The 26,794-nt window shown below is 63.1% G+C and overlaps 1 protein-coding gene across 1 annotated transcript; it reads right to left on the reverse strand.

The window, feature by feature from the left end:
- Positions 1-1,635: 1,635 nt before the first annotated feature.
- LOC112910077 (sodium/potassium-transporting ATPase subunit alpha-2) lies at positions 1,636-24,367 on the reverse strand. The gene is made up of 23 exons (XM_072759705.1): positions 24,049-24,367; positions 19,430-19,534; positions 19,228-19,287; positions 17,755-17,958; positions 17,289-17,402; positions 16,937-17,071; positions 16,160-16,277; positions 14,108-14,376; positions 13,083-13,281; positions 12,841-12,950; positions 12,550-12,684; positions 11,765-11,954; positions 11,482-11,657; positions 8,301-8,437; positions 7,722-7,872; positions 7,464-7,632; positions 7,074-7,228; positions 6,715-6,838; positions 6,392-6,537; positions 6,103-6,233; positions 4,611-4,712; positions 4,409-4,500; positions 1,636-3,501 (listed from the first exon to the last, which is right to left on the reverse strand). Exons 1-23 carry the CDS (start codon positions 24,058-24,060, stop codon positions 3,473-3,475), a joined length of 3,063 nt encoding a protein of 1,020 aa, XP_072615806.1. The 5' UTR covers positions 24,061-24,367; the 3' UTR covers positions 1,636-3,472.
- Between the last annotated feature and the right edge of the window lie 2,427 nt (positions 24,368-26,794).

Below are 26,794 nucleotides of genomic sequence, written 5' to 3' on the forward strand. Positions count from 1 at the left end.
CTCCCTCAGAGGCCTCCCCAGTTCACTGGACCACTGGGCTGACCAGGCTCCGTCCGGGCCTGCAGGCTGGCGGATGGAGAGTCAGATCCTGATTCTGAGGCGCACCATCCTGGAAACGTCGACAACATATTTTAACCCTTCCAAGCTGGGGGCGCCTGGGTGGCTCAGTCAGTCGAGTGTCTGGGTCTTGATCTCAGCTCAGGTCTTGATCTTGGGGTTGTGAATTCAAGCCCTGCGCTGGGCTCCGTGCTGGGCCTGGAGCCAACTTAAAAAAAAAACAAAACACCACAACAAAAACCCTTCCAGGCTGAAATTTTCTCCCCTGTAAATTAAAGATAACAGTAGCATCCATCTTCCTGGATGGATTCTTTCAGCCATCCCGCCCACCCTGACTCATTGTCCAGTCTGCATCAGGCATTGTTTCAGGTACTAAAGACAAAGGTGGTGAACGAAAGAAAAACAATCTCTGTGTGCCTGGAACTGACCTTGCAGATGGAGTCAGGCAAACAAACCAACAACTCTGCGTATATTTGAATTGTATCTGGGTGACGGGCACTGAGGAGGAGGGCCCTTGAAGGGATGAGCACGGGGTGTTATGCTGTACGTTGGCAAATTGAATTAAAAAAAGTCTAAAGAAATGAATTGTATCTATGTTTCTATGTTTTCCTCTCTGAATTTGAGGCAGTAAGCATTCACGAATAAAAACGGAGAGGATAGGGAACGAGCTGCTGGAAGTGTCAGCTTATTGGGGTGGCCGATGGGAGCCTCTCCCAGGAGGGACTGTGGGAGGAGCCGGCGGGCGGCCCGGGAGTGTGGGACGAGGCAGGATCCTGGCTGCTGGACTGCGGACTGCAGAGGAGAAAGGCCCCAAGGTAGGATTAAACAAGGTCATAGGGACGAGGGTCCCAAGGGGACAAGGGTCCCAAGCGGCCAGGGCACCAGTGAGCTGCGCTGGGTTTACCAGGCCATCGGAGGGAAGCAAAGGGGCCAGGCTCAGACTGCCAATTGCCCTTACCCGATCCCGGCTCAGGGGTTTATTGGTTGGCATCATCCCCTCTCCCATTCCCAGGGCCCTGGGGGGAATGCACAGCACCCTGCCACCCCCGCATCTGCCCCCACAGGGTCCCTCCCGCCTGCCCATGGTGCTTCCGGGGTGGGCACCTTGGGTGAAATTCAAGGACTGCAACTACTTTTCCCTCTGCGCCAACCAGCACCTAGAACGGGCTCTGCCTGCAGTGTAGACTGTGAGCTGGTGTTGACCTCAGGTGGGGGGAGGGTGCCTCAGCCCGCCGTCTCCTTCCCCCACCCTCAGAGGGAGAGCGGCTTGATGTGGGTCTGGAACAGGACAAGCAGAAGTGGCCTTGAAAATTTGGGTCCCGGGAGACTCATGGGTCCTTCCCTGCTCTGGACAAGGCTTTGTGACTCCCAGGGCAGCTTCGCCCGGAGAAAGGCGGCCTCTACTACGACATTTTCCTCCAGGTCACTTTGCAGCCTGTTTTCCATCCCGGCTCTCTCCACTGACGTCATCTGCCCCCAGATCGTCCCCTCCCTCGCTGCTTCCCCCGCGCACCTTTCAATACCCCAGGCTGGGAAGGAGGCCAGGATTCAGTCTGGACACCTGAATGACCGACGGGATTTCTTTGTCATAAATGCGACTTTATTATTTTCAAGTACATACGTAGTACCTCGAACTAATGTCTTACAAAAGGTCACCGAGTGAAGGTCTTGCAAATGTTTCTTGAACAAACACAGGAGAATTGATGATTAGCCCATGCACACGCTACTTCTACGTAGATATTCCTAAAGTGCCTCCAAAGTATGCTTTTAGGTGGACTAGATATGCCATCGCTAGCAATGTGGTTTATGCTTTTAATTTGCTAAACAGATGCCTTTTTTTTTTTTTTTTTTAACTGACGGTGCAAAGGTAGACTTTGTCCATAGTCAACAGATCTCAAACTTCTCAGGCCCAAATTCATGTGGTTTCCCATTTCGTTTTCTGAGCTGGAGCAACGACTCACTTATTTCAAGGTATTTCTGATAAGGTAAAATTCCAGTGTAGTGAAGGGGCGCCCCCCGGGGGTCGTCCACGGACCTCCCTCCCTCTGCCTTGGGTCTTCCCTTTGGCCGCTCAGCTGGGTGTCTCTCCCCGGCTTCCCAGGGCTTCTGGGCTGGGCCTAGAGGAGGGGCTGAGCTGCCTGCAGAGCGGAGCTGTTGGGTGGGGGTAAGGGGAGGGCAATGTCTCCCAGGAACCTGAAACCAACTCCCCATCCTGGGAAGCGGGGTTAGTGCTCCCACAGAGGGGGGGGCGTTCACCTGGGAGGAACAGCCCTCCCAGCGCCTGCTCTCTTCTTGTCGGGAGGTTCTGAGCAGGCTGGTGACCTAAGCTGGTTCTGCATGTCCCTGGGCCGTGGGAAGGTCCTGGGAATGTCCTCCACCCCGATTGCAGCTGGTGGCCGGGCGCTTCAGGGAACAAGGCAGCTTCGTGGGGATGGACACAGCGGGGAAGGGGGTGGCAGGGGCAGGTGTCCCTCTGGGCCCAACACGGAGCCTCTGAGGACCTAGCAGCCTGGAGGCATGAGTGAGTGAGGACAATGCCGCCGGACCATCTGGGACACCTGGGCCGCAGGACCCAGAGGGCACGAACCGGGTGGGTGGGGACTGTACGGGGCAGGGGTGCGGGATCCCAGCGGGGCTCCTGGGTTCTCTGGCTGCCTTTGCCGCTACTCTGATGACATTTGAATTGGGTCTGCTGGCAGGAAGCTCTAAAAGGGCAGGACACGGGGCGGAGACACTGCACATCAGCTGTCCTGTCCTGGCACTCTCTTCCCCGCTCCCTTTGCCACATCCCTCCTCGGCCTCCCACGCCCCTGCCCGCCCTCCTCTGGAGGCTCCTAACCAGCCTCGCCTGCCTGCGGAGGACTGGCTTCTACAATCAGCTTCCCTTTCCGGCCTGGCACTCCCTAGGAGGAACTGTGTCTGATCCCAAGGGGCGCGGGCGGCAGCTTGCAGGAAGCAAACGATGGGTGGACTGGATGGTGGGGTGAGACGGAGAGGCGGAGGGGCATCAGTGATCTGAGACAGTCCCCTCTTCCCAGTTAAGACAGGTCCCTGGCCGGGGAAGGGAGGGCGTTGATGTGTTCTAGCAGGAGGCGGGTGTGCGGGGGCAGATGACGGCAGGGGGTTGGGGTAACCCTCAATTCCTCGGAAAAGTGGACAACAGGGTGGAGCAATGGAGCAGGATCTGGGAGGGACCCTAACGTGTGGTGTCTAAGCCAATTGTTCATAGTTAGGTCTGCAAGGCAATCGCCCCGAGCTTACGAGAGCTTACGTGCCCGCTGCCCCCAGCTTAGTCTGCTGAGTGGCTCATTGTCCCTCCCTGGACCCTCCCCCAGCACCCCCAGTCTTCTGCGCATCACCATTCCCTGCACCACCTCCAGGCGCCCGGCCTGAGCCTGGTCCTTCTTCTGAAGGCTCAGTAGTAGGTCTCCTTCTCCACCCAGCCTGTGGGAGAGATGGGGCACGGCGTGAGTTCACGGGGGGGGCGGGAGGGGCGCAAAGATCCATCTCCCTGGGCTGGGGGCTCACGGCCATGCGCAGCACAGGCCTGGGGCAGGGGCCCCGGGATCCCAGGGAGGGCGAAATCAGGGTGCAAGGGAGGGCGGACGTCAGGGAGCGGAGGCCCCGGGTTAGGGGAAGGGAGAGAGTCCTATTAGCACAGAGCAGCGCGGGCACAGAGTGGGCTGCGCAGTAACAGGTGACTGTAAAGGGGCGACCACCCTGTGGCTGTGCAGAGACGTGGCCGTGGGGTTGACAGCTCACGATTCCCTGGAAGTCAGAAATATGGATTTTATGTGAAAGCCCCTAATTTTAGTCATGGGGCCTATTGAAAAACACAGCCACACAATAAAGGGTGGACCAAACCAAACAATATCCACGGGCGTATTTGGCTCAGAGGCCATCCGTTCTCAACTTCCAGGAAGTGGCCAAAAATGCTTGTTGGAAGAAAAAAAAACAAACTTGATTGTTGCTCTGGAACCGGGAGGCCTGGGTTCCAGCGCTGGCCCTGCTGTTCTTTGCCTTATAACCCCAAGCAGATAAATTCTGCTCTGCACCTGTTGGTTTCTGTAGATTGTGGAGGGGGAAGGGGGTGCCCTGGGCCCTCCTAATTCTGTGCCCTGCAATCCAGGGGGCTGGCGGAACCTGAGGATCACCTGTCTGTTTGGTGGGGGGGAACCCGGGCCTGTGAGGAAGAGGCAGGGTCAGGGCTCCGAGGACCTGGGGCCCCGGGATCTGGGGACTGCAGGGGAAGAAGGTGCGAGGATACGCGGTAGGAGCGCTTGGGGGCTTGGCGTCCTGGGGGGTGGGCAGCAGCCGGGCGCCCTGGCGGGCGGTGGGCAGGGGTGCTCACCGCCAGGATAGCGCCGCAGGATGAGCTTCCGGACCTCGTCGTAGATGAAGATGAGGAGGCTATAGGGGAAGGCACAGAACCACCAAGTGACCCTGCACCAAACAGAAAGGAGAGCGTGTCAGGGGCGTCCCGGGTGGTCAAGCCAAGGAGGCTGTGGACACCGGAGCCCGGGTCCGGGGGGCCGCGCTGGGGACACACTCACTTGAGCGGGTACATGCGCAGGGCCACGCCCATGCCCGGGCAGTAGGACAGGAAGGCCGCCAGCGCCGTCTCCTCCAGCAGCCCGAAAATCAGAATCTTGTTCCTGGAGAGGCAAAGAAAGGAGGGTAGGCGGTGCTGGAAGGGGGGGTGCGGGGGCAGGAGATGCAGGGGGACCCTGGAGATGGGAGGGACAGAGGCCCCGAGAAATGTCCGGATGGTTAGAGACACCCCCGCTGCCCTCTGTGTGCAAACACCCTCTTCCCAGGCTAGATGGCTGGACGGCTCCTTCGCAGGTTCTCTTTACTTTTCCTGCCTGCTGACCTCAGCTCCGATTATTGCCTGTCACACACGCAGTCACCCAGCAGGTAAGTGTTTCTAGCGTGTGGGCCAACGAGCTCTGTGTGGGGGATGCTGTGCTCCCCACGAGCTTCCGCCCCAGAGGGGGGCCGCCCCACGCGGCCTACGGCCTGGTGACGGCTCCAGGCACATACTCGCTAAGTGACATGTTCAATAAAGCAGAGAGATGTGAGGAAGGCACCCAGCCAAGAGGAAGCCGTCGCTCCCCGGAAGGTGAACGCTGGAGATGTACTCGCACAACGCCAGGACCCAAACACAGCGTAGAGCACGGTCCCGGGAGCTTCTCTGGGACTCTCCACTTTCCTCTCTTACATGCTATTAACTTCACCAGGGTTTTGGCATCTTGCTTCGTTCCCCACACTGAGAAATTGTGTCAAAAGTGCCCTAGGGGAGCTTGTGCTCGAGGAGGACCCTGATTCCTCCAGCGCTAACCACCGTCCACGCCGCGGTCACCGAGTGATCGCTGAGCACCGACAGGGGCCAGACCCCGACAGAAGCCCGCCTGGTGCCGTCGCCAAGAGCGTGGGCCCTAGAGGCCGACCTGGGTGACCTCGGGCACGTCATGTAAGCTTCTTGGGGTCTCTGGTCCGGAAAATGAAATCAGCACCTACCTCGCTGAGCTATTGTGAGGGTAAACGACGTGTTTGAATGACAGCACGCCGACTGGCACCTGGTGACTGATGCACTAAGGACACACCGAGCCTGCCCCCGGGCAGCTCCCAGCCCCCAGGAGGGTGACACACTCCGAGGGGCGGGCGCTATGAGCCTGAGCTCCCTGTGTCCAGGGGAGCGAGGGGCACCCGCACTTAGGGCTGGGCACGGGGGAGCGTGGGGACGGGAGTGGACACGGGATGCAAGAGGGAGGATGGAGGAGGGAAGACATGTGGGAAGATGAAGAGGAAGGGAGAGGGCAGGGAACCTTAAAGCACCGGATTAGGAGCAAAGTGAAAACTGGTCAGAAATGGTGCTCGGACCGCTTTCTTCTCAGCCACCCATTTCAGGCTGGGCTGTGGCCGTGCGAGTATCCGGGCAGGTGCAATCTGATGCTCTGCCCCCGGATGTGGCCACGGGGCGAAGGGGTCTGGGGGGGGTGGGGGCCCGGCTCTCTGCCGGGAGTGGGGGCCGGGGGCACTCACTTCATGCCCTGCTGGAAGACCGAGTTGCGGCGGGTCTTGCAGATGATGAGGTCAGCCCACTGCACGACCACGATGCTGGCGAAGAAGGCCGTGTGGCAGGTGAACTCCACCACCTTCCGCTGCTCGTAGGTCTGCAGGGCGGGCGGGCAGCGTGAGAGGCGGCGGAGGGGCAGGGGCAGCATGCTGGGGGCCCGGGCAGGCTCTTGGCTGGGGGCACCCTCAGTGGCCACTCCCGCAGGCGCCAAGCCCGCCCCCCGGCCCCGGAGTCCACAGCCGAGGCCCCACGCACCCACTCCTGCCCGTAGCTGTCCTCCAGGTCGTTCATGGACCGGTCGTCCCAGTCCAGGCGGATTCCCAGCAGCCGCGACGGCAGGAAACCGTTCTCTGCCAGGATGACGAAGTAGGTGAAGAAGCCACCCAGGGCCTGGATCATCCCTGCGGGGGGGCGGGCAGAGGGCAGGCCCGGTCAGAGGAGGAAGGGGGGGGACCACAGACGACGTCCGGGGCCCTCGGGGGGTGGCTGCTGGCCTGGGATGTGCCTGGGGCTCCTCCGTCCAGCAGCGGGGCAGAGACTGCCCTCGGGCCCCCCCAGGCCCCAGGGCCCCGCCGCACCAATCTGTCCGTAGGCCATGCTGATGAGCCTCTCGTTCACCAGCTTGTCGGTCTGCGGGTTCCTCGGCTGCCGCTTCATGATGTCGCTCTCGGCTGCCTCGTAGGCCAAGGAGATGGCGGGGACCTGCGTGCGGGCGGATGCGGGGAGGATGGCGGTGGAAGGGAGCCGACAGGTGCAGGGGGTGGTCAGCGGGGGGGAATCTTCGATGCCCTTCGGCGCGTGCTGCTAAGGCCCTATTATGGTGAGGGTCTCGGCTTCTGTTCCCTCAACCATGGCAGCCCGGCCAGCGGCCCCGGGGGCGCCTCTCCCTCCCCGTCCACCCACCTCCACCCCCCATGCCGCTCCACCCCGGCCTCACCATGTCTGTGCCCAGGTCGATGCAGAGGATGGTCACGGTGCCCAGAGGCAGGGGTATGTTGGCGATGATGAACAGCAGGAAGGGGGTGATCTCGGGGATGTTGCTGGTCAGGGTGTACGCGATGGATTTCTTGAGGTTGTCAAAGATGAGGCGGCCTGGGGGAGGTTCGGGGGGCATCAGGGGGATGGGGGCCCCTCCACAGCCCCAGCCCCTGAAGCGAGGCTGCCCATGTTCCCCAGAGAGGGAGGGAGACTCTGAGTTTGAGGGGAGCCAAAGTGGGCTGCAGGGGCCTGGAATCCCGGGTTGGCTCTGCTTGGGGGTAAAGGCCCAGGAAACGGGGTGCTGGTCTCCACCATGCTGGGTGCCAGCCCGGCCCACGAGGCTCCTCACCCTCCTCCACGCCTGTGACAATGGATGCAAAGTTGTCGTCCAGCAGGATCATGTCGGCGGCCTGCTTGGACACGTCGGAGCCCGAGATGCCCATGGCGATGCCGATGTCGGCCTTCTTGAGCGCGGGGGAGTCGTTCACGCCATCCCCGGTCACCGCCACGATGGCCCCCTGGGTGAAGACACAGCCAGAGCAAGGAGGAAGCCCGTCCAGGCCCGTCCAGGCCCGTCCAGGCCCGGCCCTGTGCGGCGCCCGCTCACCTGCCTCTGGCAGCCCTCCACGATGATGAGCTTCTGCTGCGGGGACGTCCGCGCGAACACGATCTCCGTGTGGTTCTTGAGGATCTCGTCCAGCTGCTCCGACGTCATGTCCTTCAGGTCTGAGCCGTGCACCACGCACGCCTTGGCTTCCCTGGATGGTGGGAGCAGAGGTGAGTCCCTGCCGCCGGGTTGCAGGGTCCCTGCAGAGTTGGGGGCACGGTCCCCCTCACCCTCTCCCCATGGCCTGTCTGTCCCATCTTTCTCAGAGGAAGTGAGGCGACATCGTAGCCCAGCAGAGTCGTTGCTAGGCAACGTGCTGGTTTTCTCACCCATGCCTCACCCCCATAGCCACCCTGCAGTGTGGTTTGTGCCCTAAATTTGTAGTTGAGAGAGTGGAGGCTCAAGGCTGCCGTAACACAGCATCTCCAGGGACACGCAGTGAGCTAGTGGCACAGCCTGGACACGCTCGGGGCTGAGGGGCCGGCCGCTGGGGTGTCAAAGGTACGGCCTCAAAGCTCCCAGGGAGGTGTTCTGTGGACGGGGCGGGGTGACCGGGGACGGGGCCTGCGGAGGCCTCACCTGGGGTTGACCTGGCTGACGGGAATGTTGAGCCTGGCCGCAATGTCCTCCACGGTCTCGTTGCCTTCGGATATGATGCCCACCCCTTTGGCGATGGCCTTGGCTGTGATGGGGTGGTCCCCGGTCACCATGATCACCTGCGAAAAGGAGAAAAGAGAGGAGAAAAGCAGTGCTGAGGGCCTCTCCCAACCCACTCCTTGCCATAAGTCAGAAAGAGCCAGACTGAGAGATCCCAGCCACGCTGGGGGAACCGCGTGTGTGCGTGTGCCCATGTTTGAGGGGGACAGGCTGTACTTGGGGGTCAGAGATACTGTGTTTGGGTGGAGGAAAGCCTCCCAACGAGTAACGAATTCACCGGGGTCCCTTGGCAGAGGAGACTAAGAGGCTGGCTGTCCTGGGATACGAGGCTGTCAGGGCTCCAAGGGCCCTCATGTTCCCAGAAAGGGCCCATGACTGTCTGTGTCCAGGCTCGCGTCCACTCTGGTCGCTGCGGCCATGCAGCCTGGCAGGGCAGGGTGAGGGCACAGCCACCGCCCCGGCCTTCCATCACCCCTTCTCCGCATGGGAAGAAGTTGATCCATGCAGAGTGCATGGAGTTTGGTGGGGGGGTGGCTGGCATCTGCGAGGTGGGCTACGGGGCGGCCTGTCACGGGCGCGGGGGGATCAGAGCCCGATGGAGGAGCGTGTGCACCTGTGGGTCTGTGGGCAGATCCCATGGACGCTGAGGAGCCAGCCCCTTCAGGGCCCTGTGCCCCTGACGGCAGGTTTGCAGCCCTCATCCCACCTGACCCCTCTGAGCACCGGGCAGCATCCACCACCCCCTCCTTGAGAGTCGGCCCCACGCGGTCTGCATGGACTCCGTTACTCCCAGGTCCCTTCCCGGCTCGTTCCAGCTCTTTCCCGCATCCTCAGGGTGGCCGCCAGGTGGAGGGGAAGGGGCAGCAGGCCTGAGCCCGCACACACACTGACCTTCCCCTCTCTCCGCTGGCCCAGGGTGGGGACGACCCCAGCTTCCCGGGTCGTCCTCATGAGGAGTCAGGGACACTGGTGGGCACCCAGCAAACGTGAGCTGTGACGTTCTCCCCCTCCTGCCCTGGTTCCTCTCTCTCCATGTAGCCCACGACCCGTGGCCCTGGTTTCACCCTCATCCCTGTGTCCCCATGCCTGCTATAGGTCTTGAGCTGCACTCGGGTGCCCACCAGCCTCTCTTTCCGGCCCTGACCCTCTGTGCTGGCCTCTAAGCTTAGCCAGCTTTCCCGGGGACGTCTCTCCCTGGGCGTCTACTAGACGCTTCCCACGGAGGGTCAGAACTGAACTCGAGGTTCGCTTGGCCACCCTGCCAAGCCTGCCCCTGCCCCCACCTCCACACTGTTCCCTCCCTTCATCCCTGCACCTTCCTCACCGACTGTGTCTGGCCTGGTCACCGTGTTCTCAGAGTGTTTTTCAAAAGGGACCCATCGCCTCCACCCCTTTGCCACCCTGGTTCAGGATGTTGCCCCGGCTGGAACCACCGCAACGGCCTCTCTCCCTGCGTCCTGCCTCTGATCCTTCTCCAGATCCACCCCCCTCCACCGGGGGGCCTCTTGCAAGCTGGATACCTGTGGCTCCCTGAGGACCCCAGGATCAAGCCCAAGTCGGGCATCTGGGCAAAGCCCTTCCACGTGGTCCCGGCCCACGCCCCGGTCTCCTGTGCTCCTGCCCCATGCACCTGTACCCCGCGTGCCGTCTCATGGCGTCAGGCACGCACTGTCCCTGACCTTGACAGCCTCCCTCTCCCTGCCTCACAAAACACCGTGGCCTTCGAGGCCCAGATCGAGTATCAAGCGCTCTGTGAAACACTGCCCAGTTCTCCGCGGCGGAATTAGCTGCTCCCCGCTCTGAGTGCCCGGAGGTACTGTCCCCAGGCCCCCGTGCAGGTTCCGGTCATGGCCACAGGCAGCCCGATGTGCCCGAGCACGGCTTGCCAGACGCTGGGCCACGCTTCACATACCTGATCCACCCCTTACCGGCAGTTTTATTTTGGGAAAGCGACTTACCCACTCTGAGTCTCAGCTGGTTTTATTTTTAAATGGGGATGATGACGCCTACCTCGGAGACGGAGTGATTGGGGTTGAGAAATCCCTTACACACACGCACATGTCTACACACTGTGCTTCGGGGTGATAGCAAACAGCAGGCTGCCTTGCTTCACATCCCGGCTCCAACCACTGAGGAGTGTGCTACTTGGTGCCTCAGTTTCCCTTTCCTGTTGTAAGGGAAAGTCCCAGTGCTGACTCATCAGGTGCTTGTGGAGATCAGATGAGCTCATGCAGGCTGAGTGCCGAAAACACTGCCTGGCTCCTACGAGTGGCTGTTTGTATTATGGGAGCATCTGGGCCGTGGCAGGTGCCCACGACCCTGGCTGTCGGGCTGTTCCGTGATTAAGTGTACAGGCATTTGTTCCCCTGAGAGCCCGTGAGCTCCGGAGGCCAGGCACCACGTCTCCGTCGTCTCACTATCCCCTGGCCCTCAGTGGACGGGCAGCCTGAGCTGCTCTGGTGTCAGCTGAGATGCTGGAAAAAGAGGAGCGGCCATGGCACGGTGCCTGGCTGTGAGATGGGGTGGGGGTGCTGAGGAGGTGCCTTGGCTCCGTGGGGGAAAGGGCTTACGTCTCCGCTGGCCTCCAGCTTTGGGCAGCGCCTGGTCCACAGGTGCTCAAGATAAATGCAGAGTGGGGAACAAAAGTGGCAGGGAGGGTGCTCACCGAGCAGCAGTTGCAGGTGGACACAGGGACCTAGGAGAGGTGTGCCTGGAGGATGAGGACCAGAGCCAGCTGACGGGGCGCGTGGGGAGCACGAGGGCACCGGCAGGAGCCTGCTCGTCCCACTCCCGGGGGCCGAGAGAGTGGGCCTAGTCGGGAAGGTAGGACAGCCCGATCCCCGAGACACAAGCGCCAGATCAGCTCCGGGTCAGAATAGCAAGAGTGGGGGAAGGGATGTGCCTGGTCGCTGTCCTGAAGGGACGGGGCCAGAGCTAGGGGCGGGCCGGCTTTCCCTGCTGATGCACAGATTCTCCTCTCAGCTGGCGGGAAGGCGGCCGCTGGGACCTGGGTGTCCGGGACCTGGGTGTCCGCAAGGCAGCAGCCCGCCCGCCCCTTGGCCCCTGGCGTCTGGGAGGGAGGATGGGAGGGCGGGGCCCGTACCTTGATGCCAGCGCTGCGGCACTTGCCCACGGCGTCTGGCACAGCGGCCCGGGGAGGGTCGATCATGGACATGAGCCCCACAAAGCAGAGCTTCTCGGTGGGAAAGTTCAGCTCGTCCGTGTCAAATCTGAAGCCCCGAGGAAACTTCCCGGAGGGCAGATTCAGTTGACAAAACCCTGAATTGGGCAGAAAGGAAGAGCGAGCGCAACCAGGTGACCCCAGGCCTCCCGGGCGCCGTGGAGGCCCAGAGCCCCTCACCCAGCATGCTCGCCCGGCCCCTCACCCAGCACGCGCTCGCCCAGCCCGCCCAGCTCCATGTAGGCATTCTGGAAGGCGTCTTGCATCTCCTTGTCTAGCGGGATCTCCTTGCCCTGCACCAGGATGGTGGAGCAGCGGTCCAGGATGCGCTCCGGGGCCCCCTTCATCACCAGCACGTGGCTCTGCGGGCTGTCTTCTCGCTCGTGGATGGACAGCTGGACAGAAGACAGGCCGTTAGGAACGGGGCCGGACTTGCCCCAGGGCCTCCCAAGGGGACACGTCCTCTGGTCTGTCAACTAGTGTCAACGGAGGGAGAGCTGGCGTGTGAGGGGGCGTTTGTCGTGCCAGCCCTGTAACCCAAGAGCCACCTGCCCATAGATACTCATTCGCCTCACAAGTAGGTGAGAGGCGATCAGTTAAGAGAGGCGTGTGCGAGGGGCCGTGTGGCTCTCTCGCCAGCACCCCACCACCGTGCTGGCTTCGGGGTGCTCCCACAGGGCGGCTGAGGCTGCCTTGTCGGCACTCAGCGGGTGCCAGCAGCCTGAGGGACCCCCCAGGGAAATTTCATAGGTGTGGCCGACCCCACAGCTGAAGGGATGGCAGGCTGAGGCCAGAGCTGGGAGGCAACGGGGTTTAGTGAGGATGGCAGTTTGGAGGTCAGGGTCATTGTCACCAGACACAGAAACCCCCGGGGTTCCTGGGGGACACGGCAGGGGCAGGGCCCTCGGATGCCCCCACCACTCGCAGGCTTTGTGCGCCCCGCTCATGTCAGCCCCTTCCCCCGCTCCTGACCCGGCACCCCAACCAGACCTGGTACTTGTTGGTAGAATTGAAAGGAATCTCTGCCACCTTGGGGTTCCGGTCCCTCATCTTCCTCACAGAGCCGCAGGACAGCTCGATGCACTTGAGCAGGGCCGACTCGGAGGCATCGCCCGCCGTGTCCCGCTGCCAGAGGGGAATTCAGTGTCACACGGGCAGGGGTGGGGGGTGGGGAGCGCCGAGGGAGGGGGTCCCGGAGCCTCGAGGCTGGCAGAGGATGCGAGCACAGGAGCCGGGCATCGGCAATGCGGGCGGGCCGCGGAGGCGCCCCCGGCTCCCTACCTTAGACACCGAGATGTTCTCCTGTCCGGCCTTGAAGACGGCCCGGTTGCAGAGACCGGCGATCCGAGACAGGGCCGTCCACGTGGGGGATCGCTTGTCGAACGTGGCCCCTGGGAGGGAGGCAGAGAGGGAGATCCGGGAGCCTGGCTCCCCTTCCCAGCCCCAGTCTGCTCCCGCCCTCCCCGTCGTGGGCGTCGCGTGGGTGCCCTGGACGCCCCCGCCCCCGTGGAGTGCCCACTCACCAGACTGATCTTCGGTGGTGTCCGCTTCATGGATCTGGTTGTCGAACCACATGTGGGCGACGGTCATGCGATTCTGGGTGAGGGTGCCCGTCTTGTCGGAGCAGATGGTGGACGTGGAGCCCAGCGTCTCCACCGCCTCCAGGTTCTTCACCAGGCAGTTCTTGCGCGCCATGCGCTTGGCCGTCAGGGTCAGACACACCTGGACAGAGGAGAGTAAGGAGGGCTAAGGCCGGAGCCGGAGGGGCCCGCGATCTCGCCCCAGACCAGGCCCTCGCACTCCTGCCTTCATCCCGGTCCACGGACACCTGGTGGGACCTCCGTGTGGGGGTGGGGGTGTTCCGTTTCAGAACTGTTGAACTGACACCGTGGGTGTGTATTTAGGTGAAAAGTCCAGCCGGGAATTGAAGATACAAGGCCTGAGCCCCAGAGCGGGCCCCAGAGAGCTGGGCCGAGGGGTGTGCGAGTGGTGGGGGGGTGGTGAGCTCACTCCAGGGGTGGGGAGAGCGGAGTGGGGGGCCCGAGGATCAGGGTCGGGGTTGGGGTCGGGGGAAGAGGAGACCCTGCAGGGGACAGAGGGGAACCAGGATGGCAACATGTCACAGACGGAGGGGAGAAGTCCAGGAGGGTGGGCAGCGGTGCCGTGTGTGGGCAGAGCCATGGAAGGGCCCGAGGAAGGGTCACCGCTGGGTTTGCCAGTTAGTCATCCATGACCTCTGAGGGAGGCTTTGCGGCAGGGTGGGCGGGGACGAGCTGCAGAGTGCGGTGGACAGCGCGGCGGGGGGTACAGGGTGGCGACGAGCTCCGGGGGAGCCCCTGCGCCCCGAGGTGCAGCCATACCAGGGATTTTTCAGGCTCAGACTCTGAGCCATGTCTTAGATGACAATCTGACAAGTGACTTTAGGGGCTGGAAGGGAACAAATTGCCCAGATACCATTAGGCTCTAGCGCCTTTGAGGAAAGGGTAGCGAGACTCTCCCTCCCTCCCTCCGTCCCTCCGCCGGCGGCACCTGAGCCTGAGCCACTCACGGTGACCGTAGCCAGCAGCCCCTCAGGCACGTTGGCCACGATGATGCCGATGAGGAAGATGACAGCCTCCAGCCAGCTGTAGCCCAGGATGAGCGAGAGCACGAAGAAGGAGACCCCCAGGAAGACGGCCACCCCCGTGATCAGCTGGATGAAGTGCTCGATCTCCATGGCTATGGGTGTCCGTCCCACCTCCAGGCCCGAGGCCAGCGTGGCTATGCGGCCCATCACCGTCCGGTCACCTGTGGCGATCACGATGCCCCGAGCCGTGCCTGCAACACAGAGGGAGCCGGGGCCTGAAGTCCCACCCTACTCCTTGGAGAAGCAGAACCCCGGAAGAGTAAACGAGCCTCAGGTGGGACCTGCAGGTCACCCCGTGGCAACCGCACCTCCCGCGCTGGCCCCCCCCCCCCCGCCCCGTCCACCCCCGGCACAGACCGCCAGGCCCAGACTCCAGGAACCGCATCTCGTTTTCCCTTAACACTTGGGCCTGAGAAGAGACCTTGCAGAGAGACTCAGATTCAAACGGAGGAGGTGCAAGCAGTGAAATAAGTGTTGCTCGAGCAGCTCAGTAAAATCTGGCTCCTGCTTGTTAGGATCCAAAAGTACATGATGTTATGTTTTCTGTGTGGTCTGAAGATTTTCTCTCTCCGCCTCGGGCCAGAGAATCCACAGAGGCAGCCAGGCCGGCAGACGCCCCCGGGGCTCCCGGGGAGGGAGCGTGCCGTGAGGGAAAGAGCGGGTGTGCGGGGGCTGGCCGGTCCTGGTCCACACTCTTGCTTGGGTTCCCGCCTGGGATGGCTCTGATCCGGAGCTGCGGGGTGCCGTGACACACCTGGCCGGCGCCCGGCACATAGTAGGCGCTCAACACATGCCTGTTCTATTCAATTTTTCTCCTTCTTCCAAGCCCATTTCAGAGAAAGCAAGGCACGTATCTTACCAGGCATTTTTACCAATTGTGGGAAACGTGGAGCAGCTTTCAGAACCTCAGTACATTAGAAATTGAAGAGATTTCATGTGCTGCGACTTTCATTGTAATCCAAACTTGCTAAAGGATTGGGAGAAGCTCCGAGAGGGGCGCCCAAGTGCGCATCTAGCTCCTGATTTCGGCTCAGGGCATGATTTCAGGGTCCTGGGATCGAGCCCCACATCAGGGCTCATCAGTCCCCGCTGAGCAGGGAGCCTGTGTGAGATTCTCTCCCTCTCCCCCTCACCTCCCCACACATGCTCTCTCTAAAATAGATGAATCGTTTTTTTTTTTTTTAAACTGCTGGGAGAGACATGATACACCGAGGAGAGGTGAGAATCGGCAAGGAAGGACATGGAGGCAGGGCGTGAAGCCTCCTCCAGCCCCCGTCCCCCGCCCGAGGTCTAGCCGGTCCCCCTTCCCCTCCAGCTCTCACCATCGGCCCCTCTCCAGGAGGCACAGCCACAGCGGGCAGGGGTTTGGGGTGGGCTTGGTCTCCTGCCCTTACGTGGTGGCAGCGCGGGGAGCTCCCGCTGGGCCTGGCTGGTCTCCAGGACCCTGTATGGAGATGGGGTGTCCTGGGCAGCCCGAACCTCCCAGCCTGGTCACTGGGCAAAGCAAGAGTGATACAGGTGAGGGGCTGGTCCCAGAACCAGGAGAAATGGAAGTTCAGTCCAACCATGACTCGTAGGCGTCAAGGCTGACTGGGGGCATGTGCGTGCTGCCTACTGTGTGTGTCTGTGTGCCTCCGTGTTGTGTTTTGTGTATTGCGTGTGCATGTGCGTGTGCACGGAGGTCGTGGCCCGATATCTGCAAGCACTGGGATCTGCTCGGTCTTGCCGTAGACGGCCCTCAGATCTTCCTGTTGTGGGGGGGGTCACTTCCACGGAGCCAGGTCCCCCCAGCCTGTAATACTCAGGCCCCCCTCCCACCCCGGGTCTGGGAGCGGACTGGGGAATCAGGGTCCCCCGCACCCTGGGCTGGAGGTCTGACAAGTGAGCACAATCGCAGCCCCCTGGGGATTCATGGCAGAGACTCTTCCCTCAGTCTGGCGAGGACGGGGAGCTCCCAACCGGCCAGCTTCTCACCTTCCACACAGTTGGTGGAGAAGAAGCAGATATTGCGGGTCTCCAGGGGGTTCTCATGCGTGAACTCGGGGGAGCGGGTCTGTGGCTCCGACTCTCCCGTGAGCGATGAGTTATCCACCTGAGGAGGAAGCAGGTGCATGGTCAGCGGACGGGCGGACACGGGTGTGCACAGCTGTCTTCCGGCTCCAACCACGCTTGAACCCGTGACCCCAGGGACAAAATCACGCTTGTGCTCATCATGTATTTAGAGCATTACTCAGCTATTGTCCCTGCTCTGGTTCAGAATCCTGGCTGTCCCCGACTTCTTATGTTACCTTGGGCTGGTTACTTAACCAGCAAAACCTCCACGTACTCGTCTGCAGACTGGGGACCGTAACGGGCATCCCTGTGTCACACACCCACAAGGGGCGCCTCGGACACGAGGGTCTGAGATAACACCGCCGCCTGGGGTTGCACCTGGCACCACCTGCGGCCTGTGCGGCAGCCCCGCAGGATGCACTGCTCTGCGGAGAGAGGTTAGGCGGTGTGCACACCTAAGGGGCATCTCACACCTAACGACACCCACCACGCAGCTGCGATCAAGTGGGAATCAAACAAGCCTGGGGCATGGCGCGTGCCCAGCACAGCCTCCTGACACTCCGTGTACACGGTGGGAGACCAGCTGGGCCAGGCGTTGCGGGGGCCAGGGCCTCCCAGACCTTCCGCCTCTAGCCGGGGTCCCCCAGCGGTGTGCGGCCTGCTTCTTAGGGCCGCCGGGGCCCCCCGCCGCCTCCTCACCTTGCAGCCGTGGGAAGAGATGATGCGCAGGTCCGCAGGCACGCGGTCGCCGCCCTTCACCTCCACCAGGTCTCCTACCACCACCTCCTCCGCGTTGATCTGCATCTTCTCTCCTTCCCGCACCACGAGGGCTTGCTGGGGGGTGCGGGGCAGGAGGCTCATGCTCTCCGCTGCCCATGGCCCCACTGCCACCCACCCCCCGCCCCGGCCTCCCGCAGGCCCCCCGGGCGCCCTGAGCCATGGAGCGAGGTCCAGGCATGGAGAGCGGGAGCCCGGGTCTGGGAGCGCGAGGAGCTCAGGAGCTGGGACCCTCGGCGAACCCTGGCGCCAGCCCGGAGCCCCGTGGGTCTACCTGAGGCACCATGTTCTTGAAGGAATCCATGATCTTGGAGCTCTTGGCCTCCTGGTAGTAGGAGAAGCAGCCGGTGACGATGACCACAGCTGCCAGCACCACGCCCAGGTAGAGCTGGGGAGGAGGAAGCTGTGAGGCACCTGCAGCCCGGGAGGGGCAGCCGCCACTCCAACCGCCCCGGCCCCGGGGACTTTGCCTGTGACTGGGAGTGACGGCGGCGGAGAGCCCTTCTCCCCAGCCTCCCACTCGTTCTCCTGAGAAGGGGGGACTGTGGGCGTTGCCAGGACTAGGACTTCTCTAGGGGCTGAGGCTCCAGGGAGGCAGCCAAGCCCACGCAGGCGGGAAGGAACAGGGACGGGCTGCCTGGAAGGCAGGGGCCTGTGGGGCTGGGACCGGACGCTCTCGCTCCCTGCCCCCAACTGTATCGGGCCTCTGGGAGGACAGCGGAGCCCGGGGCCCGGCTCACGTTGTCGTTGGATGGCTCATCCTCCATGGCCGCCTGGATGCCGTAGGCCAGGAAGCAGAGGATGGCCCCGATCCACAGCAGGATGGAGAAGCCCCCGAACAGCTGGCGACAGAACTTGACCCACTCCGGGGTTGTGGGGGGCGGGGTGAGGGCGTTGGGCCCATCCCGAGCCAGGATGTCCTGGGCTCGCTGGTTGGTGAGGCCCTGAGGGAGTAGGGAGAGGAGTGTGAGCGCGTGTCCACAGTCGTCCCGCGGCCCCTCGGCAGGGCCACGATGTCCGCAGGGAAAGACCCCACCGCTCGGAAGAGGCAGGGGAGCTTTGGGAAAGGCCACGCAGAGGAGCTGACATTTGGCCCCGAAGCCCGCGGAGGCGTGGACTGTGCCCCAGCCCCGGGGGTCCTTGGGTTGAGACCCCTGCGGGTCAGGACACAGGCTCCCCGCAGATGCAGCTGCGGTCCCCCCGCCCTGGGCCTTCCTTCACATCCTTTCCAGCGAGCGTTCAAGGAGAGGCCAGCGCTCCTGACCGCGAGTGTCACGCGGCTTTGGTAACAGGTGTCCTCCCCGACAGCCTGGCCTGCACACCCCCCCCCCAGTCCACCGGCCCAGGCAGTCCCGTGTAGCCCGCGCGCTGACGGAGCCGTGCTCCGCGTGGGGCATTGTGAGCTCTGCAACACGTCCTTTCCTGCTGCTGGACTTCGAGCCCCTGGAGGGCAGAGTCCACTTAGTTACCCTTCCATCTGTGCACTCATCTATTTAATAAATGTGCCTTGAGCACCTACTGCATATGGGGTGCCATCGTCAGCTCTGGGGACCCAGAGAACCCCTGCCTTGGGGGGCTTACGACCTGGTGAGGTGACACATGATCAGGAGATATCCCTGCCAGGCCATGAAGAAAAATAAAATAAGGGGAAGGAACGGGCCGGGGGCAGGGCGGTGGGCAGGGAATTTTCAAAAGGGAAGTCAGGGAGGGCCTGCAGGAGGAGGTGTGTGCACAAACTACCATCATGGATGCTTTGTGTTTCAGAAATATGGGCTTGCTGTCTGACTGTGCTGCTCGTGGGGCCCTCCTCGAGTCCCCCCGCATCAGGAACAGGCATACAACAGCTTCCCCGCAAGGGCATCAGGGAAGTGTACCTGGACCACTTGTCCTGCCGCGGTGCGCATGGCGGGCACACGGGTCACACTGAGAGCGGTGGGGTTACCTCACCGTTTCACAGGTGTCCCTTCCCTGAGACGTGTGTCCCTTCAGGGGCAGAGGACAAGTGCCACCTGGGGAGCCCCTGGGGCCTGGCTGCCAGGTGCGCAGGGGAGGGGCTGTGGCCTATGCAGCAGGGGGTCTGGGTTTGAGTCCTGGCTCAGCCCGCAGCTAGTCATGAGTCTGCGGGTCCCAGGGCTGGGATTACAGCTCAGAGGCCCTGCCTGCGTGGGTCCTCCGGTCGTGGGCACCCTCCCCCAAGGTGACCTTCCACTCACCTTGGACAGGTCCACTTGGTACTTGCGGCCCAGCTCATCCAGGGACAGCTTGTGGTCATCCTGGGGGGACAGTTGAGTTACTCTGGGGCTGGGGGCTGGGTACCGAGCCTCGAAGGCGTGTGTGGACGGAGGGGCCCGGGGCTGAGGCAAGGGACCCGGGGGGCGCTGGGCTACGGGGGCCCCTTCCCACGGCCCGCCTCACCATGGCCACCTCCTTCTTCAGCTCATCCAGCTCCTTCTCTTTCTGTTTCTTCTTGCCGCCCCCATTCTCCGCAGTGGTGGCAGCAGGCGAGTACTCACGGCCGGCCTGCAGGGGGAAGGGAGAACCCGGAGAGTCAGGGAGGCCGGACACCCAAGCCTCTATGCCCCCTGGAAGCAGGAGTGCAGGCGCTGGGCCGGGGGTGGTGGGGTCAGAGGTAGCAACAGCCCGGGGGGGAGGGAAGGGCGTGGGTGGAGGAGGGACCCCAGTCCTTCAGTTCCCCCACCAGTCGCAGGGCCACGGGCCCTATGTTGGAGGTTCAGGGAAGGCCGTGGGCCCCGGGGCTCAGGGCCCCACTCGTAGCTGCCTATTGTTGGGCTCTGCTAGGATTTTATTGGCTCAGAAAACCCTGCTGCTTAATACTGAACGGAACAAAAACTTTAAAAAGCAGCATCCTCCACTATTTAGAACGCTGGTAGGCAGTGGCCAGGGTTGGGGGCCGCTTTGAGGTAGAGCAGCCTGTGGGGGGGCTTTGCCCCGACGCCACGGACGCTGAGAGGAGCGGAGACGGCGAGGCACCTGGGGGAGCAGAGTCTCTTGGGAGCCTCGGGTCCGGTGGTGGAGCTGGCGGTGCGATGGGCAGGGCTGATGGGCTGAGAGAAGCCATTGGCCGGGGGGGTCCGAGCGAGTCCCAGAAGCGGGGACAGAGGGGAGCCGTGGCCCGGTCCTGACTGTGGGCCAGCCCGCCCGCCTCTGGGCAAGGGGGTGGTCCTCACAGTATGAGGCCTCGAGACGCGACGGGGTGACAAGGAAACTGGGCCCCATTTGTCCAAAATACAAGAAATCAGCTCTGGGGACACAGCTAAAACTCAAATGCTCCCAGGCCCTGGCATCCTGGGGGCCTCCGGGGAGACCCGGTGACCATGTTCCTGGAGCCTCGAGTGGGCCCTTGTTCCCTTCCCCTTCATGGCCTCCGTCCAGCCTCCTCCAAGCGCCGGGCTCCCAGGCTCCACGGGGAGAACAGATTTCCCCTTCCGCGGGGTGGGCAGTGGGGCTGCTGGGGCGCTGGGGGAGGGGGGGCAGGGAGGGCCTGGGGGCGCCCCGGCGTCCTCCTCACTCCGCCCCCACCCCCGCGTCCTTGTCATAGAAGGTCTGGATCTCTGTCCCCTGCCTCCTTCTCCACTGGGCCCTCAGGCAGTGTGAGGCTCTCAGGGACAAGCCTCTCTACATGCTGGACTGTGGTGTAATTCATCTTTTTGTACAGACTGGACACCCAAGGGGGAGTGCCTGGGTGGGGGTGCAGTCACTTAAGTGTCTGTCTCTAGGTTTTGGCTCAGGTCGTGATCCCAGGGTCGTGAGGTCGAGCCCCGCCTGGGGTCCATGCCCGGCATAGGGTCTGCTTAAGACTCTGTCTCTCCCTTTTCTGCTCCTCCCCCTACAATAAATAAATCTTAAAAAAAAAAAAAAAAAAAAAAGCCTGGACACCTGGATGGGATCTACAGCCAACGTATCTATTCTTTTCTTACAGGATCATGAGCATTCTTTAAAAGTAGACTTTTCTTTTAAAGGCAGTTGTGCGCTCACAGCAAAGCTGAGCAGAGAGTACGGAGAGTTCTCAGATGCCCCCTGCCCCCCTGCCCCACTGTCAACACTCCTACCCACCCCCGAGGGTGCATTCGTGGCCATCCGGAACCTACTCTGGCCCCTCGGTATCACCTAGAGTCCAGAGCTGACAGGAGGGCTCGCTCGTGGCGCCGGCCACTCTGTGGGTTGGGACAAATGTGTCCTGACGTGTGTCTATTGTAGCTCCCCCCCCCCCAAGTGGTTTCACTGCCATAAAAATCTGTGCTCGTGGATAATGCACTTTTCCCCCCATTGAAGAGGCAGGAGCAACCCGGGAACATGGCTGCAGCCGCTGCCCTCATCAGGCGGGATCACAAGGCCTGTGCCCGCAGAGGGAGCCGTCTGAGCAGGGAAATCGGGCACAGGCAGGGGGCTCAGGGACAGGGGGACACCCTTGTCCCCACCTGCTTCCATAGGGAGCACCAATGAATCAAGTATGTCTTTGACGTCCTGGAGGCTGAGCATCTTGGGGAGACGGAAGCAGCCCAAGCGGAGAGGGGAAGGGCTCCTGGGAAGTTGTCCGACCCCCTCCCCAGGAGACCTAAGCAGGGGGACTCATCGGGTGGGATGGATTCCTGTGTTTTGGGTTCACCAACACTCCCCGTGCTGGGACCGAACTGTGGGTCGGACGGAGAGCAGCAGAGGGACCAGAGGCGAGACATCAGGCCAGACCAGCTTCAAGGGACCCTGCAGAGCGTCGGGGGCAGGAACAGGGCCTGGGCGTCAGGGTGGGGGTGCGGGGGGCTGTGGCGGGGGGCAGAGGAGCAGAGCCCCGAGAATTTCCATACATTCAGACATGAGATAAAGTTCGTGAAAATTAGAATCCAATTGGCAGTCGGTGCGCTGGGGGCACGTTGGGTGGTGGCCGGAGTGAGCATCCCCACGCAGCACCCCTTCTCCTGAGCCCCCACCCTGTTCTCCCCCCGGCCTGCACAGAGCTGGGGACACACGGCCCCCTCCCCCTCCCGTCCTGGCAAGGATCTCAGGCTCTGCAGCCAGGATCCTGCGGAGATTTGGGGCCAGCGGGCTGCCCGGGCAAGAAAGAAAGAGAGGAAGCAAGGACCCCCCCCCCGGGCTCCCCCCACCACGAGTCCCCCTCTCCGGGTCTTGAATGCTGAAGGAGAACAGAGAGTTCTTTCTGAGGGAGCCAGAGGCTGGGACAGAGTGGGGGCAGCTGGAAAGCAGCCACGCTTCCCCCACCGCAGCCTCGTGGTGGCAGCTGGAGCGGGTTGGGCGCTCTCCTACCACTGCCATCCCAGCCCCCAGCTCCCACGCTGCCCTTCACGGCCACAGGGCGCAGGGTGACACTCAGGCCTGGCTTTGTGGTGCGGATGTAGGGAAGGAGACAGGAGACAGAGGAGCCCTGGCACTGCCCTGGCACTGCAGTCAGCGGCTCTCCTGGCAGGTTGAACTCCGAGCTCTAGCCCTAAGCGCCCCCATTGCCCCCCAGCCCATGCCTCCCAGCAGAACCAGGTCCGCTCCCCAGCCTGCCATTGCCTGCGCACAGCCAGGGGGGTGGGGGTCGGGGTCGGGGCTGCTGGCAGGAGGGCAGAGACCCCAGGCAGTGGGGTCCCTGGAAGAAATCAAGGTCGAATTGCGTCCGTCTGTCCGTCCGGAGCAGGACCTGGTGGGCTGAGCCTCCCTGCTCTAAGAGGGAGCAGCAGAGGAGACCTCCCCTGGCTCTTTGCGCTGGGCTGGGGGCTCCGGGCTGGGGGCAGCCGGGCCTCTCCTCAGCGGTCCGCATGTCAGAACAGGACATGCCAAGGTTCAGCTGAGGGTCCCAAGTGGCCTGCCTTCCCAGGGGTCAGCATGGGGGTTGGGGTTGGGGGCAGCGGCTCACAGAGCCCCGCTCATCCCCATGCGGGGACATGTGCGCTCCCACGTGCCCGGAGGCCTGCAAGGTTCTCGCAAACCTGCCTTCTGAGGCACACACCGGAGCTCACCCCGGAACAAGTGTGTCAGCTCTGGCCTATGGAGAGCACATGTGTCACACACACACACACACACACACACACACACACACACCGGTTCTATTTATAGCTCCTACCCCAGCTCACGGACCCTGGTGTCCAAGCTCAGAGTTTTCCCAGCTGCTAAACCCAGCGCAATAACACGTCCTTGCGTGACCCCTCCCTGGGCCCAGAAGCTCCCCCAGGCTCCCCACGGGCATCCCCGTGCCTCTGCGCCCTCCCACCGTTCCCCAGACCCTTCCCCTCCGCCAGAATTCCACAAAAGGAAAGCATCCAGGCGCAGTGTGTAAGGGATTGGGTGACTTTTCTCCATATGGAAATTTCATTTCCAAGAATCCAGAGCCCGGTCCCTGCCCCCCCAGCCCGCCCAACTCCACAGTTGTTAATCTTCCCCTTGGCATTCCCAGGGCTGCAGAGTGGCCCGGGCAGGGGTGGGCCGCGGGGGCGCAGGCAGCTCTCCCAGCCCCTGGGAACGCGCGCAAAGCCCAAGCCACGGAGGATGACCGCCTGCGCTGCCAGGGGCTGGGGGCACACGCCGTCCCGGCACTCAGGGACCCTGGAGCTGGTGACTCGGGCACCGTGCCCCCGGGCCTCTCCAACTGTGACCTGGACCCCCATCTTCTCGGGCTGGGTCTGCCAGAGGAATGGGTATTTCGGGGAGATGGGGTGGCACACACAGGAGCATTCACGGAACCAGGTTCCCTTCGGCGGGCACACTGGGAGGCGCAGTGAGCCAGGGTCTGTCTAGGATGCGGGGAGACCAGGGATGGGGGTGTGGGGTAGGGTGGAGGGCCGCGGGCTCATCCTGGCGAGTGGTGCAGAGGGGGGCACTGGGGCATCTGAGCGCTGGGACCTGTGGACCGAGCGCGTTTGTAGCTGGGAGACTCAGCCCAAGTCCGAAGGGCCGGCTTCTTGTGCCCCTCCCTTCGCACCCCTGCCCACCCCATCCTTCTCCCTTGCGGCCTCCCTCACCCCCCAGAGAGCCCTCCTCCTCCCTACAGGGCCGCTGCTGTCTTTGGGGATACTCACCCCACGGCCCATCTTGGGGCAGAGTGGCTGAGGGAGCCTAGACTGCACAGGTCACGGGGACCGTCCCGAGCCCCCGCCTCTGGTCCCGGAGGCCAGAGACCCCGGCAAACAGACAGAGCGGCAGCGAGCCACGGGGTAGCTTTAAATAGGTCCCTCTCCCCCTCTCCCCCGCCTTCTCCTCGGGAAAGAAACGTTTGTTGAAACAGGATCCCTGAGGACTCCTCCCCTCCCGCCCCTGAAGCAACAGGCGGCTGGACCATGGAAGGTCCATTTGTCCGGCTGTGCGCTCCCCGTGGCCACCCCCCTCCCCTGGCCCACGGCAGCCCCTGCTGAGAGAGGCATGGGGTGGGGGCAAGGCTGGAGCCATGTGGCTGGGGACAGGCTGACGGGAACAGTCCCACAGCATCCCAGGTGCCACAGGCCACATGGCCCCACTGTTTCCCTTGTTTTTCTGGTGGGGAAACTGAGGCCCAGGGAGACAAATAATGTGAGTGGATAGAACAGAATCTGGGGCTCCGGACTCTGTGCCCAGCCTCCCAGAGAAAGAAGAAGAGACCGTTGTCCCCCCTGCAGAGGTTGTGGGGACGCAGGAACTGGGAAAAGGAGTCGCCTGGGAGCCCAGGGCCACTGCTTCTGAGGCACCTGGGAGGGGCCCTGGGCTCAAGAGGCAGCGCGATGCCTGCACGCGGAGGGGACAGGGTCTCGGCAAGCCCTCCCTGGGAAGCCCTCCCTGAGTCTGAGGATCGTGACTGTGGGGGGCGGGGGACAGGCTGGGGGGCCAGGCAGGCAGGGGGGCCACCCCGGGGCCAGCCCACGGACGGATGCACAACCACGGCAGCAGCGCGGGTCCTGTTCGCCCCTCGTTACTGAGGGCACCTGCCCTCCCCTACTCCCCGTTGAGAAGTCCTGGGCCGGATCTTGGCCTGGGGTTGGCAGGTGGGAAGGAGGAAGCCAAAGTGGGGACAATACAGAGTTCCTCGGAGGTAGAGGGAAGCCAGCATCATGACCTGGGCCAGAGCCGGGAACCAGAGCGGCCTCGGTCCTTCTCATGCTGGGGCAGGGAAGGCCGGTCTGCAGCGCGGAGGCCGGAGGTTAGACCAAGGACCGGAGTCCTCGGCGGCAGGGGAGTGGCGGGAAGTCCCTGGGAGTGGGGACAGGGCCTGGTGGCTGGAAGCGGCGTCTGTAACCCCGTAGCAGCTGGACACCAGGGTAGAGAGGAGCTGGATCAGGACCAGCTGGGGGGGGGGGGGGGGGGCGTTGTTGCCGTGCATCTAATAAAGGAGCCAAAGAATGAGGGGCAAAGAGGGGAAGGGGAGGCCAGAGGGGGCAGATAGGAAGAAAAACTGCCCCTGGCATCCGGGAGCAGCAGGGGGACAGGATCTGCCTGTAGTGTCCCCATTTCTCTGGGCACAGGGATGGGGTGGAGGGCAGCCAGCGGGGGGGCAGGTCCGAGAACTCTGAGCCCAAAGATGCAGAGGGAGGGGCGAGGTGCCCGCGGGGCTGGGTCCTCTGGGCCCCGCTGGGAACTCCCCGCAGAGGGATTATCGAGCTCTTCAGCAAATCCACTCTCAGGGCGCAGGGCCCATGCCTGAATTCCCCAAATAACTGGCCCCCTCCGGGCCTGCGCCTGGGATTTTCCATGACAGGGATCCGGAAGGTCACATCCCGCTTCCGCCCTCCTCCTCCTCCTGGGTTACAGCTGGAAGGATGGGTAGCATGGGGCAGACACCTTCTGTCCTTGGGCCCTTCCGCTGGCCTTGACTTTGAGCCTGGGGGGGAGCAGGCCGGGGGGCAGCCACAGGGAGGAGCAGACCCCAGTTCCAGCCCCGTGTGGACGGGGGGTTGGGGGAGCAGTAGCTGATGCCCCGCAAGAGGGCCTGCGGTCAGCCCCTTGCAGGGCCGGCCCACGGAGGAGTCCCTGGAAGAGCTGCCCACAGACGGCTGGGCCGCTGGGCAGTTGGGCGGCCCGAGGGCAGCCTTGCTCTGGACCGGGAGGCAGGGGGAGAGGGTCACTGGAGGCTTAGGAGGCTCCTGCTCCCTGGTTCCGGGCTTGGAATCCCTTCTCTGCTCCAGGGCGCAAGGTGTGCTGGGAGAGAAAGGCAGCCTGTCCTTCCCACCGCCCCCGCACTGCCCCTGGCACCGCCCGGGCCTGCCCCGTCCTTCCAAGGCCCTGGCTCCAGTCCCCGTGGCCAGGCCCATACCGGAAAGCACTGTGCCCTCCCTCTGCCCACCCGGCCTGGTGGGGGCTCCAGCCATACCTGGCACTGAGGTCAGCGGGCAGCCCCGGGAGCGATGCTGCTCACACATTTGGGGCCCAGATGTGAGGAAGGCTGGACAGGTCACCCTGGGGCCCGTCCTTGCCCGAATGTCCCCGACCACCCTCCTTGCCTGGGCGAGCATGGACGCCCTGAGAGTCGGACCCCCCCCCTCCACCCGGCCCCGCTGCTGCGTGGACCTCACGCTTCGGGGACATCGGTGGGATGTGGGCACCTGGTGCCTTGATCTGGGGTCATGGCGGGGGCAGGGGGGAACTAGGCCTGTGAAGACAGCCAGAGGTGGCTTCGGATCCAGGCCCTGGAAGTAAGAGGGACAAGCAGAGAGCAGCGAGCCTGGAAGGCAGGAGTGGAGGGACCAGGGCCTGGCTTTGGGAGAAGGGCAGAGGTCGCTGAGGACGGCTGCTCCCGAATCAGGTGTTTGGTTGGCACAGGGAGGTGCGGCAGGCAGGTGTGTGTGTGTGCAGGGGTGT

Source organism: Vulpes vulpes, chromosome 5 (assembly GCF_048418805.1).
Source record: "Vulpes vulpes isolate BD-2025 chromosome 5, VulVul3, whole genome shotgun sequence".
Lineage (NCBI taxonomy): Eukaryota > Metazoa > Chordata > Mammalia > Carnivora > Canidae > Vulpes > Vulpes vulpes.

Excerpts from the sequence above, each read along its gene's own strand:
- LOC112910077 (XM_072759705.1), bottom strand. Across the intron at positions 11,658-11,764 it reads GCTGGGCGAGCGCGTGCTGG|GGTTTTGTCAACTGAATCTG; the intron begins GTGAGGGGCCGG and ends TGCCCAATTCAG. Across the intron at positions 4,501-4,610 it reads CTGCGCATGTACCCGCTCAA|GGTCACTTGGTGGTTCTGTG; the intron begins GTGAGTGTGTCC and ends TGTTTGGTGCAG.